Here is a 16,160-nt window from a genome sequence, read left to right as displayed (position 1 = left end):
TGTCTGTAAAATGTTCAGTTCTTAAAATAGTCACTTAATGAGACGAAGTTTGTTTAGATGGGAACCCTGAGAACAAATGGGTAAGGATCACTTCATCTTAACTTCTGAAATCAATCTTGGCTATCATTTGGTTCCCCTATTTAATAACACATTATTAAATAATCATGGCAAAGATCAAAATGATTTGCTTAAAACAGACACAACCACACATAACTGTAGCATGGAAGTCATGGGCCCACTTGAAAACACTGTAAGAGCAGTAAAAATGACAAGACCCATGTTGCATGGTACTTGATGTGATGATGTTCACCTTGTTATTCTTACCTGAATAACTGCCCAATCTGGGGGCATTATTGTCACCTCCATCATAGAAATCCAGAGAATCCCAATTGTGCTCAGTGGCAAAACTCACAACTTGGATCTAGGTTAAAAATATTTAAAAATAATATTAACATCTGTTAAGCTGCTTTGTGACAACATCTATTATAAAAAGTGCTATATAAATAAATTTGACTTGACTTGACTAGTGAATGCAACTGTCAATAGCAATTGACATTTCATCACACAAGACAGATGAGGCCCTGAGGAAAAAAACCCAAAAGAACCCCACCTTTCTATAATTCAATAAAATTAAACCAAATGAAAAGTGAAAAGATCAAGCTAAAAAACAATTTATTTCATTTGTTAATTAAATATTTGCTTCACACATAATTAATCAGATATTAAGATTTCCATTTACTGACATTTTCACTTTTACTGTGATGAGGCCCCTAATATCCAAATTTCATTTGAGGGACTTCAAACAGGCTCCTTCACTCACTTGTATCCCAGCTCCCTCAGGCACTGAAACCTTCCACACACAGTTGAGGTTATTGTCATAAGGCTCAGGGTAACCTGGGGACAGAATGGTGCCCTTTCGTGCTGTCAGAATCCCTCCACACGGCACTGCCAAGGCAAACCCCCCCGCAGAGAGACATGATCAGAGCATGAAATAATACTACATGAAGCCTGGACACAGAGCAAGCATGCACAAGCTCCATCCTGGTTGCTTCCTGCCCAGACGCATGCTGCTTTGGATGAGGACTTGGAGCAAACCATATGACATGACAAACCATATTACATGACAAATCGTATCACATGACAAATTTATATTAAATATTAATTTTAGTAAAATAAGTAAAGTAAGTAAGTAAAGAGTAACTAAAGTAAAATAAAGTATTTGATCTACAGGCATAAATCTATTAACTCATAAAACAAAGTTCTGTCCCACCTAATGTCAAAGTGTGATGGAATTTTGCTTATTCATTTTTGTAAGATAGACATATATTTCAAACATTGAAAATCTAAAAAAACTAGTTTATATAAAAATAGAAGCAAACATATCTAAAATGTTCTATGTCAATTTTCTAAGTTTCTTCTATATTTTTAGGATTTTCTTTGGTCCACTGAAGAAAAGTACAAAGAAACCAAATACAAGAGAGTGAGTGGCATGTGCCTTTCTCTCTGAGGGGAAGCCAGGTTAAGTCATTATCTGTTTGTTGAATGCCTGCCATCTATTGTCTTGTGCATCTTGAAGTGGTAAAGTGTATCAAAGGTGTGGGCTGCTATCTATCACTGCCAGAACATATCTCTCTTTTTTATCCCCAGCCTGGGTATTATATGATCTGTCAAGGATAAGGGGCTAATCTAGAGGTCAAAGCCAATCACTTTGTTTAAGCAGTTAAGAGCATGTATAGGCTGATATCAGAAAGAGAGAGAGAGAGAGAGAGAGAGAGAGAGAGAGAGAGAGAGAGAGAGAGAGAAAGAGAAGTCAGAGATGGGGAATGCTAAAGGAAGAGGAACATAAAAATACAAAGAGAGAGTATATGTAAGAAAAGGATGTAAGAAAAGGAAAGAGAGGCAAAAAGATAGATAAAGAGAGAAATAGAGGGAATGAGAGAGAGAAAAGACAGGAAGACAGGAAGAGGAGTTGAGATATGAAGGAGGGCTCAATATATCTGTTCCAGATGCTTTAATTATTAAAAAACCCACTTCATAGCAATTTCAGACTCATTCATTTTTTAAAGCTGATATATAGAATGCAGCATGTGCCCAGGTAATCAAGATTTCATATTTCTGCCCTTTTGGTTGGAAAACATCAGGAAAAGGAGTAAAACAAAGCAAGGCCAGGCATGTACTATGTTGTGAGAATACCAGAACACAGCAGAAATACTGCTACAGTGCTGCAGACATGGATCCACTCACTATGGATAAACAACAAGTCAGAGACAGTGAGTGAGGGAAAAGAAAATGGGAAGAGAAAGAAAAAGAGAAAAAATAGCATTTTGTCTACATTTGCCCATTTGTCAGGCTTTGCCCTTCTGACACTGTGCTCTTTAGACCTGCCTGAGTGCATGGCTCAGGAAAGCACCATGCCTGTGCCTGTCTGCATTAAAGGATTGTGGTGTTCTCAAATCCCATACCCCTTTACTCCCATCGTGCCCACCCTCAGCCTGCTTCTGTCTGCTAACTCACGCAGCTCAGCTAATTAAACCACTTCACCTCTGAGAAAGAAACTGGCAACCCCCAGCTGCCAAAATGTCTCTTTTGAGGGCTCCTGTTCTCTCTTCGTCATGCTATAATGAACTTTCTTGTCAGTCTCTTCTCATGTGGCACGACTGTTGGGAGGTGCATGAATGGTGCGAGACTAACCTACACAGGTGGGCAGGGTGTCATTCCACTGGGCCAGAGCGTCTGGCACGGTCTCACAGCGAATGGCAGAGGAGCCGTGCAGCATGTAGCCGGGGCTGCACTCGAACGTCACGCTGGAGCCAACGGCGAAGTCGTTGCCGATTCGACGGCCGAAGCGTGGCTCGGGCACAGAGCTGCACTGTGTTGCGCTGGTACGTGGCACAGCTGTGAAGAACAGCATAAGAAGAACATTATCACTCATCTAAATACCCTTAGAACCTAATTTCAGTACTGTGGAAATAGTGTAAGTCAGTTGTGTAGTGAAAGAAGTACTAAGAGAGTTCAATATGTTCTCATTAGACTTATAGTCCTCAATATGATTATATTAAGTGATTGTGTTATAGACACTTGTCAACAGAATAAATGAGAGGAGCCTTCTAACTAGTATCTAGATGTTGTGGTTAAAGTTTATAAGTTTAATAATAAGATGGCAAAAGCATAATTTCACTAGTCAGTCCTCATGTGCAGAGGGGTGGATACAGACAGGTGACATTTTTGCTCTATCCAAGTACAACTCTAGCAGACATTCAGTATTTCTGATGGCTGGGTTCACATGTTTTGGGAGCTGGGATAGAGAGAAAATGTGGGGTTCCCACACTGGGTTGGCAAACACTGACCTAGAGCTCGATATGGATGATAAGAGGCCAGCCTGCATTCTAGCTCCTTGCTTCTACTATGGCCTAATGTTTTCAGACAGAAATCCTTTTTAGCTATGGTGAGAATAACACTTACTGGAGCTGGGACCTCTGCAAGGTGCAATAACTACATGAAACTAACTATTCTGTATAGCTCTATTAAAACACTGCCTTTGGATAGTCAAGCCTGATAAATAAAAGTTTTTTGAAACACTGAAGCAGTAAATATGATACACTTATGAAAAATGCCTAAATGTAAATAATTCAAACATGCTTTTAAATTATTCTTCACAAAAATACTGCATTTGAACATATTTGAAAACATTTAAACAGTGAGTGGGAAGTTTCAGCTTTGCTGAAATTCTTTTTAGAAAATGTTAACCTGTGACTCCCACACCAGGTCCATACTGGCTGGTTGAATTTGCTGAAGCAGTGCAATTAATAGTGCATAGTCCATCTTTCACAATGGCCAGTTATAATGGATAATTCTTCCACTAAATCAATCAGTTTGTCATTTAAACCTTGTAAACGGAACTTGAGTAACAGATGGACTCATTCACGCTTCCAGAATCACAGGTCCATTAAAAACATTAAAATGTGTTTGTTTGGCCATTCATTAAATAAGGGATAGATTAGCACTTTGAGTGGTGCTTATTCTCTAGCCACACCACCAGCTGAGTCACTGGTGACCAGAGAGTAATGGTTAAAAGCATTCCAGAGCACATCAGAGAGGTGAAAGAAGAAACCCAAAGAAGGCTAAAGCATGCAGAAGTACTGAAGTGCTTCAGGTCATGCTGTCTCCATGATAAAAAACTTGTGTGGGTCTTTGAAGAGAGTTAGGACGAAAGATTTAAGGGGGAAAGTCTGTCTCCCTTAAACTGGATGTGGAACTGGAATTATATATGACTGGAATTAAATTCAAATCATACTCAGACACTGATTTACAATGAAGCTTGATCATGTTTAGGTTAATAAGCAGATCTGAAATGGTTGCCAAGCATAGCAGAAAAAAAATCCCACTTTCACACTTTCAACAATACTATGTAATGCTTTTTAATTATTAGTATAGTCATCATCAACAGTTAGCGGATGAAACCCTTACAGAGCTCCTAGGTTCCGTAGACTCCAAATGTATGACTGTTTCTGGGAAAGCTGTCCTGTCCTGAACAATGATATGTTTCAAGACAAGCAATGTTTCAAACTTACACAATGACTCATGGTAAATCTATACCACACAGTAAACAGCACACCACTTTGTACCAAATGGAATCAATTTTGCCACTTACTGGCAGCTGGGTTATTCTAAAATAAGGCACTGACATTTTAAAATACTTTATTAATAATTCTGGAATTCCACTTAGCTGTAAAATTTAAAGAAGATTATATTGATAGTTTCTCAAACAACTGCACATAAAGGAAGTGTAACTGTTATGGTTGGCCCCTCCCAGCATCCCTGTCTCAACGGTATCCCTGTCTTGTGTCATTGTTTCATTTTCTCCATTCCTTGTTTTGGTTTTGGCTTTCTCATTTGCATCACCTGTTCATTGTTAGGCTTCATTACCTTGTGAACATATACCCTGTGTTTTCTGTCCTTCTTTGCTGGTCATTGTTAATCCATGCCTCAGTGTTTGCTATATGTAGCTGTTTTCTAGCCTCTGTGTTTTCACGCTGCCTGTATTTTTTGTACGTAGCCAGTATTCTGGGTTTTTCTGTGTTAGCCTCTCTATTTATCCTTTTGCTTTTTGTGTTTTGCTTTAAACTATGTGTTCCCATACTCTCTGTGTTGGGTCTGTGATCCTGGACCGTGACTATAACTCTGAATATGGATTTGTCCCTAATAAATCTTGGTTTTTTCAGCTTATGTGTCCACCTCCCATTCACTCCACATTACAGTAAGGCCTAAAATCTCCTCCATTCACTTCTACTGTTCTACACATAGCACAACATACCATACTATAAATATCAAACAAAGTGTAATTAGTGCAATAGAAAAAAACATGAAAAAACAAAACTCAATTAGGTAAACACACATAGAAATTAATAGCAGTAAATGCAAACCAATTGATTTTGCAGTCACTTTGTATAAAGTAACATAATTTGTATTAAATCTACACAGCAGCTTAAAAATCTAGCAGTTTTAAAATGACAATTCCATGTGTGCTGCAGTAATGCCAGCTGTTTGTTGTTTAGGGCTTTCTGTGCTGTGATTATGCGGAAATACAGCTACAGACTCTTGGTTATGGAGAAGAGCCAAGTGGCTGTCCTGAAGTATGCTTCTTTGGCATTTACACGAAGAATGTTTTACACGTGTCAAAAAGGGCAAGCCACACTGACTTGGTTCTTTGCCATATGTAAATAGTAATATGCTGTTTATTTTTGAAAAGTTATACTGACCTTGGTACACAAAGTGAAAGCCTTTGGCAGTTTCTGGTCCAACTGTCGTAAACTTGATAGTTATCTGGTTTCCAGTACTCAAGGGCAATGACTCCCCTAGAAGAGAGAAAAGGAAAACAAACCCAGGTCAAAGGCAGTAGCATTATGACATCATTATGAGATCATTATAAGATCATTATGAGACCTCTGCCCTTGGAGGTGTGGTGTCCCTCAGCCCCCAGAGGTCTTATGTTGCACTAAACAGTGGTCCTAGTGTAGCCTGAAACCAATAGATTTGATCACCACTTTCGCTAGACTGTCTTTAGTCTTTTCTTGGCACTTTTTTCCCCCTCATAGAATTCTGTATTTGCAAAGTATATTAAGCAGACAAAAAAGCTTAGATAAACATTGTCTGTCTCATTGATCTGCCCTGAAGTACTATTGTTTCAATCAATGGAACTAACTGCTTTTCATTTGTTAAGCCACTGAGAAGAAAAGGACAGAGAAAATAAGCCATTTCCGCTTAGTCTCACCCTGCCATAACATCACCCAGGCATAACTTCTTCACTGTGACCCAGAGCACGGCAACAAGATACTTACATCTTATTAGGTTCTGTGGCAGGGCAGGTAAAACAAATGCCATCAGAAACTTTACAGATTTAGAAAAGCAGTCATTGTGGATCTTTTGAAACCTTCAAATGCTTTTGAGTGGCAATGATGACATTTCAGCCAGAGAGATGTCACTGGCATTAAACTTGTTCCAATGTGAAAAGAGCAAGCGAATGTCTGATGGTTCCTGTGAGTTAGCTTTACCTGAGTGGGAGCCAGAGAGGGAAGACAGCAGAGAAGACTGCTGTGTTGGCCCATCGTAGATGTCGACCACATCGTTCAGTGATGTCTGAAACAGGACAAACTGGCCGAACAGAACTGCAATACACATACAAAAACATACGAATAAGGTTAAAACCGTGTGGTAAAAAGGCTTACATATGCTCTCCAAGACTTTCTCTCTTAAAAAGGAGTTGTATATGCAATTTTATACTGATCATTTGCCTTCTATTTTACAATATGTTAACAACTATTATTAAATCATTATTCTATATTAAAACATAATAAACACAATTTTATTAAAATCCTCTTAATTGCCTCAGTGAAATACCTTTTTATTGTGCGATTGTGACTTTAAGAGAGCTAGCATGCTGAACCAGGGCCCTTCTGTAAACACTTTGATCGCACCATAACCAAGTGAGAGAAAATCATTACCATCCTACTCAGTAGTATTACAGATTATTTGTACTACACATATCTCCAAGTTCTGCTTTACCAAACGTTGGTGGAACTGTTTCCTAAGATGAAAATACAGAATGTAAGGAATTTGTTGAATGTCCAGTGCTGAAGATGCCATGGTGAAATTTGGTATTGTTACAGATGTGATGATGAAATTAAAGGAAAAATATATTTAAGAGCTCTCAAGACTGTTACTTGATTAAGAGTGGTCAAAATCAGTTCTGGTCATTGATGTTATTTAAGTAATTTAGCAAAGGCCTACCAGAAAAGCAAGGTTTATATGTTTTCAATATTACACATTTATTAAACCTTAACCTTAAATCGTGTATTCCCATATATACTTATCCACTGTGTGTTAGCAGTGAGCCATTGCCGAAGTGCTGCGTTCACACATGTGCTAGGTACTTATTGAATATGTGAGTGAGGCAGCAGGGGTTTAAGATGGAGCCCTGCATGCACTCAGGGCAGTCTACACTGTGGTGGGCTTGCAAATGCTGGTTTGGAACTCATGCACAAACCAAGCAAATTATATGGTACTCTGAGCAAATTATATGGGAATTGGGGAAAAATATCTGTATCGGTTATATCTGCTGGTCTTATGCACATTGACTTGTGCTGAACTAGAAACACAATATATCACATTTCACTAATTTGAGTTAATTGATGGATAGTACCAATATAATCCTATAGACAGAAGTTATTATTTGTGTGGTAACAGCACCTTAATTACTAACAACTGCAAGATAATTAACATCAGAAAGTGTACAAGAATCTGTCACTTTGCATTCTGTTGAACAGATGTTGCAACATCTTCCACTGTGTAAATAGAGAGTGATCACATACACACAAACACAAACAGACACACACACACACACACACACACACACACACACACACACACACACACACACACACACACACACACACACACACAAATGAAAAAAGCTCATAGAAGAGTTATTCATAGAAGAAGGTGAAGGGTACTTTCAGAGTGTGGATATGTGCACTACCTGTGCACATAGTGTCCTAATGGATAACATCTACTATTTGGGGAGCAGGGACATGTGGGAGTGTACAAACCAGGCAGTTATTGATGCTGGTTTTACCCACCAGTTGAGCCAGCTGGAAAGTGAAGAACTCTGGAGAGTGTACTCACAGAGCTCCCCCAACCCCCCCACATATATTTGGTAAGGACAATAAGAGAGGTCCTGAGGCCTTAATGGATTTTCCATGAACTCGGCCACCTTCGAGATCCTAGTGATGCCAGCACAATTACAAGTCAGTGTCAGAGAATATATTTGTGCCATTTCAGTTTCAATCTTTTACACAGTTACAAGGGAGGCATATGATAGGGGGACTCTATAGCCAATTCTAAACCAAAATCAAATTATATTGAGCAAATCTGATGCTTTAACCAATTCAATCTTAAAGAAGGATGGGTAAAAATATGCCAATTTTGAGTAATAGAACATTTAAGCTTTATATTAACTAAAGTTTTAGACCTAGACTCTGACAACACTAGAGTATGTCCAAGAGACCAAATGTTTTAAGACAAGTTTTAAAACTAGTGTCATTCGTCAAGGGTACATATGAAACTTATTGTCAAAAGTGTGAGCATTCATTTATACCCACAGAACCAACAAAAGCAAGATCAAGACAGCATGAAGTTTTCACCAGGGGTCCTGCCTGTGCACTGTGAACTGTGAGGAGGCCCCAGCACTGAGTGGTGCATGTCTGGTTCAACTGGAATTCCTTGGCCGTTCAGCCCATGTCGGCAGAAGAGCAAGCCCGACTTATTGTCAGAGATCAACGTCCATTTACAGACAACAGGGAGAGCCTATTTAACTGCACGACTCCACGGATTACTCAGAGGCCAGGACAGGCCGATTCCCAGTTCAGGCACATTCCACCCTAAGCTCTCTCATGTCATTAATTTTTTCCTCCAGTGTCTTGCTTTCAAAGAGTACGCTATTAGAAGCCAGGCTCACTTGACAAAGACCATGCTATGTGATCATGATAAGTGTTAGCAAGTGCGTGGATCTCCAGAGCAGTGGTTTGTATAACAACCTGACACATAGCAGTTACAACTGCACAAACATTGGGAAAAAAACATTAAAATACTGGGGAGATTTTTCAGACATTTTCAGCTTAGTCACTGACTATAAAATATTTTCAGTGGAGAAGGGAAGTATGACAGCACAAAGCCTTTTAAACTGAAACAAAGCATATTATGTAACCTGCCCTCAAACATGTTGAAGTACATTCATAAAGTTTTGCGTATTTTGAAAACCCTCTTAAGCTACTTTGTTTTTCACAAGGTATGCACAAATTTCATAGCTTTTCAGCTACTGGCCAGAAAGTGGACAGCTGTGCTGACATGCTGGTCCATAATGTGTGACACTATCTCACTGAGAGCCCATTTCCTGAACCGGTGTAGGTGCACAGTGTAGGTCTCCATATGTGTCTGCTTCCTACTAGAGCTTAACATCTTGCTTTACCCCTTCTACTCCCTTGCCCCACTACAGTCTCAACTCCAACTGCTGTGCAAGATTGCTCTCTTCCATGCACCCCATTGCACAGTCTGACAGACGCTCACTGGATCCTCTGGAAATGTAGACTGTGATTAATTCATATTTCCTCCGCTTTTTCAGCATTCATACTGGTGTGAAAAAGGCATTTCCCTTCCTCACTGACTCTTTGTTTTACTCTCTTGACCCTCTTGTTGCAAGGATGGCTGGATCCTTTCATGCTGTTACATGAAAGGATAAAATGACTGTAGGACTGCAGAGTCATTTTATCCTGTTTAACAGCAGCAGAGGGAAAAAGTCAGGAAGAAGAGGGAAACATGCCATCATACATCTGACAGTTCAGCTAGATGACGGGGCAACTTGGTGGAGGTAGAGAGGGGACAAATCTGATGCATGAAAGGAGCAAGGATGAAATGTGAAAATGTACTAAGACATAACAATATGTCTGACTATCCAACCTTATCACAAAGATAATAATGTGATATTCCAAAGAATGTCTTTAAAACCATATGAACCTCTATAGTGTAAACACAGTAGCAATGCAATTATGACTGAAACAGAACCCTTTCCCCTGTATTTTACATATCTCAGTCTTAGGTTTTCAACACGTATTTATAATAGGACTGTATAAGACTGGCTTAATGCAATTCAGTATTAAATAACCTGGCAGCAGATTCTTATCTGGATATTATAACCACTGACTGCATCATTCATAAAATCCAGGGAAAAGACTAACATATCTGTGAGCAAAATTCAGGGGAGTTGGTTCTTTATCTATGCTCTTTGAGTGACTGTGTGGAGGATCAATTGCAGCCTGGCTTGATATTAGACTCAGAAGAATTGAGTATAGCCTGCTGAAGAATGCCAAGGTTACAGGTACAACCAGCCTTGGATAGACCACTTTATGCCAACTGACTGGTCAGGTCCTGGCTGGGGTGAGAGCAGGTGATGGGTCGGATGGGTCTTCTATTTGCTTGCCACATCTGGAAAGTGTGTGTCAGTTGGTCCACTTACGCCTTTTATAATGCACTTGCCCTGTTTGGCCCTGTTAAGAAGCATCTGGTCTGATATGAATAAAGCACAATGTTAGTTAATATATCCTAGAAGATGTGCAACTGAAGAGTAAGGTTTTAAACATTCAATCCTTCCATTTGGTACTTCTGTTTAATACACTGGTCAACAGTGATTTTTCTTCCTGCAAAAAATACATGTTTATTATGTATTTTTGCATACTTAATCAAAATATGTTTTCAGAATTTCCTATCACCCATAGTATTTTTCTGGGATACTTGCAGGTCATTATGCTTTGTGGAAAAAAGGTACCAAGAAAAATGGATCTGCTCTGTATTGTTAAACTACTGCTGGACACTGAAGACGGATGTTTCTCAGGTCAAATATAGGCAAAAGAAGTACATATATACACATTTGAAATGCAATAAGTCTTATTTATGAATAAGTAATATATAATTAATATACAATTTACACACTTAAAAATCATACATGATAGAAAAATTCTAAAAAACATATTTGAGTTCGGTACTAAAGCATATAAGGTTCGTCCATTTTAGTTTGGGAAACAAAAAAAACAAAACAAAAAAATTTTGTTGCCCAGCAATATCAGTGACTTGTCTTCGTTTACTTCTAGTGATACTGAATGGCTATACCATATATAGATCCAAGTAATGTTTGATTTGTGTGATATATTTTCCAACCATATATAAATGTAGACATTGAAAGTTTATTTATTAAATTTTACTTTTAATTTAATTCTTTTCCCAACCTTGCTCATATTACTATACTTTTGTAGCTCATAAGCTATCACAGGGCTTCACATGACAACTTCAATAATTACTTTCTTTCAGTTATATTCCTTTTCTTGTTCCATGGAATGAGTAAATCTTTAACAAATGTTTCGTATTGCAAATGGACTCCCTGAACTGTAACATGAAGCACTGTGTAAGTGAACAAGAATATGTAATTTCCAAAAGTGCCAAATGGGTTTATAATTTCATATATCAGTAAAAAGAATTATATGAAAAAGAAAGGTTTTGTGTTCCTCTACTGAGGCAGCCTGTGCTGTTTCCACGAAGATTAATGGCAGGATCAGCTTTTCAGTGGTTTTAAATGCTTAGGACTGACTGTTTCAACTGACACTCTTAACCACAAACACACACACACCACACACACACACACACACACACACACACACACACACACACACACACACACACACACACACACACACACACACATTTCTCATGGGAATCTCTCCAGATAAGTTGCCAGTATATTCTTTTCTGGATGCTGCACATGAACGCTTACTATAAATACCTCATGGAAGCAACTTTTAACTCGGTCTGCATCCAACAAGTATGTATTGCACAATTACATTACATGCCATGACATTAATATTGTTACATTTTCTTACATTTCACAAGGTTAGTACAAATCCTATGCACATTCCAATCACTTCAGTAATAGTGAAACAAACAGCATTACACAAAATAATGTGAGATAATGATATACAACAAGGACACTGAGATTTGCCCCATTATAGATATTTTGGTTCACAATCTTTCTGATGTGTATTCTTGCAGTACCACTCACCTGTCCTATTCCTTTTTTCTTCTCTTCTCCCTCTCTCTTTTACTCTTTTTCTTAATTCAAATTAGTGCTTGTTCTGCTGGCATGACCCTAGTCCACAGGCATTTGATTTGTGCTTCTATCCCCATGGCCTTCTCCCCTCTTCAGACCAGGAGGTTCAGGTCTTTCCCCTGAGCCTTAGTTAACCTCTGTCTGCTTGGTAGCCCAACCTGGAACTCTGCCTCAACCTCTATAACCAGTCTCTGAGGGAGAGGTCTAACACACTTTCTCTGAGGCTGAGCCACCTTTAGGTCATTCGGCTGGCAGTGAAAAAGCATAAATAATTCACCAGCATATAGACATATGCACACATGCACACTTGAACATGCCTGTACACAGAGCCTGCACCACATATGCATGCTTTCTCAAGCAGGGCATGCTTGCAGACATAATGGGCACACTTAAGGTCATAAGGGTATCTTCACCATATGTATCCATATTCTACATGCATGCTAAACTGAGTTCTTAACCCAAAGATTCCAAGCAGTACACTAAAATTGTCCAGTAACATGCATGGCAAGAGCATTTGAACAGGAGGTTCTTATCTATATTTATGTGTATTGCACTGACTGTTCCTTATGAGGTTCATACTTAACAACAAGTCACTCATGATCAGTTTTGAATAATTAATAGGTCACTACATGACAGCTTGTGAACATTCAAAGCAGTCTCCCTGGCCTACTTTTATATTGTCCATGACATATACCATCAGAACAGGTCTGTGCTGATAAGATGTCATATGGTGTTTCTGTAAAGTCCACCACCACATTAGTGGAGAGGGGTCAGTACCATCTTTCCTCTAATGAAGCACAGTCACAGAGTGTGAGGATGGACATGGTGCTAAAGAACTGTAGCTATTCCTGTCAGGTTTAAACTTGTTCGTACTTATTCTACTACTACCTCTACTGTGATACCATTCCAAATATAAACCACTGCTACCTCCACCACATATAATTCCCTCAAAAGATCTTCACTATTCACAGATGTGAGTATGGTCACAGTCCTTTTAGGTGGGTTAAATTGCACTCATTTCCTTTTTTCTAAGGTGAGTGACCTTTCACATCAAGCCATGTAGGTTGAAAATAACAGAACATTGTAGCACAACTTTCATTGTTTCAAACTTCAGAGTAGTACAGTCATAAATATAAATCCTAGGAAAGGTGATAAGTTTGATTTATTTTCAAAGTGAGGGAGCAGTTACTGTGGGTGTTAACTAGAAGTGGAAATGCACAACACTGCTGCAGTGTTAATAATGGACAATACCATCCTCCGTAGCCAATTGGATTAATGCTTATTTACCATGTCTAGATGTGCGTTATTGAGTAAAGCTGCATCTAAATTACAATGGCCATGGGTTTCATTTAGCACGTAATCATCAGTGTCAAAGAAATCTGACAGTGGACTCCCCTTACTGAGTAATTAGTGCCACACCCCATGAATCATACACTTGAAATGAATGTGTGTTGCACAGTGATAATACCTATGAAACATTCTGTTGGCTCAGTCAAAATATATTCAAAAGAAAACTTTAAGGTTTAGGGACACACTTTTTGCATTTAATGGGCACTCATTTTGAAGTGGCCTTTTGTAAATGTATGTAGTGGACCCACACGAAATGCATGATTGTTGACTATTTTATGTTCAATTCTTTCAAGTAATATCTACTTCTGTATTGTTAAGATTCTTGATGAAAACACCCTCACACTTGCAAAATGGCAAAATAAAGAAATTATTATTATTTTTAATTAGTTTTGCACTAATGCAAATTCACTAATAGCACTTGAGGTTTGACAAGTGTGTAGAAAAACATCTGTGTACAGTGCACTCTGTAAATAAGCAGACAGGGACATATATATTTTTGGTTTGGGCTCCAGCAAACTGGGTTTGAAATTAAACAATTACCATAAGGTTAATGTGCAAAATGGCTGCTTTAATTGGAAGATATACACCTCTATATTAGGTGAACAAAATTAGGAATCAAAGTTTTTATATTCCTAGCCCCAGGCCATTTCTGAGAATCAGCTAATTGGACAAATTGATAAAATGATGAATAAAATTATCGTGCTTAAAAATTAGTTGCTGATCTTTTGAAATGGATGACTGTGACCTGCACATCTTATCAGATGCTACAGGTCATATAAGGCACACATTTTATAAGTTGTTTAGGGTCTTTTGTCTTCAGTAAGTGAAATATATGCTCAGTGGGCTCTGCCTTGGGTAATTGACTTGGCCAGAGAAGCATTCTCCTTGAAGTTTTCCACTGAAAAAATTCCACTTCTGGCCTTTAAAACCCTATAGTTGCTTTACTAATGTTTTTCCAAGTCATTGTCCTGCTTCAAGGTCAAGTGACATCCAGTGGTTTCTGAGGCATTTGGTTGGATCCGAGCAATTAAGATGTTTCTTTACACCTCAGAATTCTTCCTGCTGTTGCCATGGGGAGTCACATCATCAATAAAGACCAGTGAGCCAGTTCCACTGGTAGACATACCACTGAGGATAAAAAAGTGCAGCCATATGTGATTTAGGATGTTTTTACCAGACCAGAAGGGTTCTACAGAGAACTATGAACTTGATTGCAATTTGCCATGCATTTAATTTACTAAAGACTAAACATTTCTATACAGCTCCAGGGAGCTTTACCTCAGCACAATGTAATAATCACTGTTTACTGCATAGAAAGGTGTTATGCACTGAAGTACCCTGTGGTCACTAGATTTATTACAGTTTCACAGTTTTGCTGTTGCTATATTTGCATTAGTACAGAGGCATAGTTGAACAGGAATTATTATTAAATACACCAACTTCTTATGTTAATCCTCACAACCTAAGCCAGACTGGTGCAACTGAAATATGTTTGGAGGTAAACAGCAGTGTGTTTAAATATGGAAGATGGTGGCTTGGGACGAGCACTGCACCAATTACAGCAGTCATGCTTAATTTCTTACACTGCTGCCAGTGGAAGAGCTTACACTAAATGTCCTCTTCGCGCCTGTATTTGACCTCCATATGCTCGCACACACAAACACACAAGATTAACTGCCATTCAGAGAAGGGCTAATAAAAAATTGGTTGCTATAAGATGCATATCTGTCCAAGAGCAGTACAAGCCAAACAAAACTGCTCATTGAGAGGACTGGCCCTTAGCTAACTAACCCCTTCTCAGAGGTCTGAAGAAGGGGTTATGCATTCGTTATTCGTAAAAAACACTTTCTATACACATGCTAGTTTAGCTATTTAACTTTGAATGGTGACTGCAGATGAGACAAATGTTATAGCATACCTAATTGGAAAGCCTTTTTTAGACTAACCTTCAATGAGAAACTCACAATAATTCAGCATGGACCAACTCAACCAATAAATCTTGTCAGAAAGGATGCATGTATGTATATATACTTCAGTAAGACTGTGAAAGGTATGCCTGGTTAAGAGCTAGTCTGCCACAGCAGAAACAGCAGTATCTTGAAATGGGCCTAATGGACTGGTTAGATTGGTGCTTACTTGAATGTTTTGGCTGTCCTGGCATACGATATACAAAATGAGTGATCCTACTTTGTTGAATGGCTGTACATGTAGGATTTGTATTATGTGTATAACATGCATCTTAACATGTGCAATGCATACTGTTGCAGTGTCATGCTCTTTCATTTATGCTACTTTTGGAGGTGCAGAAGGGGTACCCTTTGCATGCACTGCACACCACTGTTGGACAGTGACACAAATTCTGTTATTTTGTCTCTAAATTCCAGTTCAAGGACTTGAATTGAAATGAAACAATTAGTACAAAGTAAAAGTGCAGACTGTCAGGGTATGTACTTCCATATCAGGTCAACACAATAATGACATCTGTTATCAATACATATTTCTGACATATTAGAGGTTTTTGAAAAATATTTGGACAGTTACATAATTAGTCAATGGACAAGAGCGCTAACACCTATCTAGATTCTAATGTGACATTTGTATC

The 16,160-nt window shown here is 38.6% G+C and overlaps 1 protein-coding gene across 8 annotated transcripts in view; it reads right to left on the bottom strand.

Annotated features, from left to right (window-relative positions):
• Positions 1–16,160, bottom strand: part of csmd3b (CUB and Sushi multiple domains 3b) — a 313,453-nt gene that overhangs the window by 63,577 nt on the left and 233,716 nt on the right. For all 8 annotated transcript variants that reach the window (XM_027011676.3, XM_081700305.1, XM_081700321.1 and 5 more), the window contains 5 exons: positions 6,552–6,665; positions 5,760–5,855; positions 2,692–2,895; positions 821–945; positions 325–421 (listed from right to left, as the gene is read on the bottom strand). In XM_027011676.3, the coding sequence (XP_026867477.2) occupies positions 325–421; positions 821–945; positions 2,692–2,895; positions 5,760–5,855; positions 6,552–6,665 (636 nt within the window). The remainder of the gene's footprint in view (positions 1–324; positions 422–820; positions 946–2,691; positions 2,896–5,759; positions 5,856–6,551; positions 6,666–16,160) is intronic.

This window comes from Electrophorus electricus, chromosome 2, assembly GCF_041902795.1.
Source record: "Electrophorus electricus isolate QZ-2024a chromosome 2, ASM4190279v1, whole genome shotgun sequence".
Classification (NCBI taxonomy): Eukaryota; Metazoa; Chordata; class Actinopteri; order Gymnotiformes; family Gymnotidae; genus Electrophorus; species Electrophorus electricus.
This window is presented reverse-complemented; position numbering and strand designations above follow the sequence as displayed.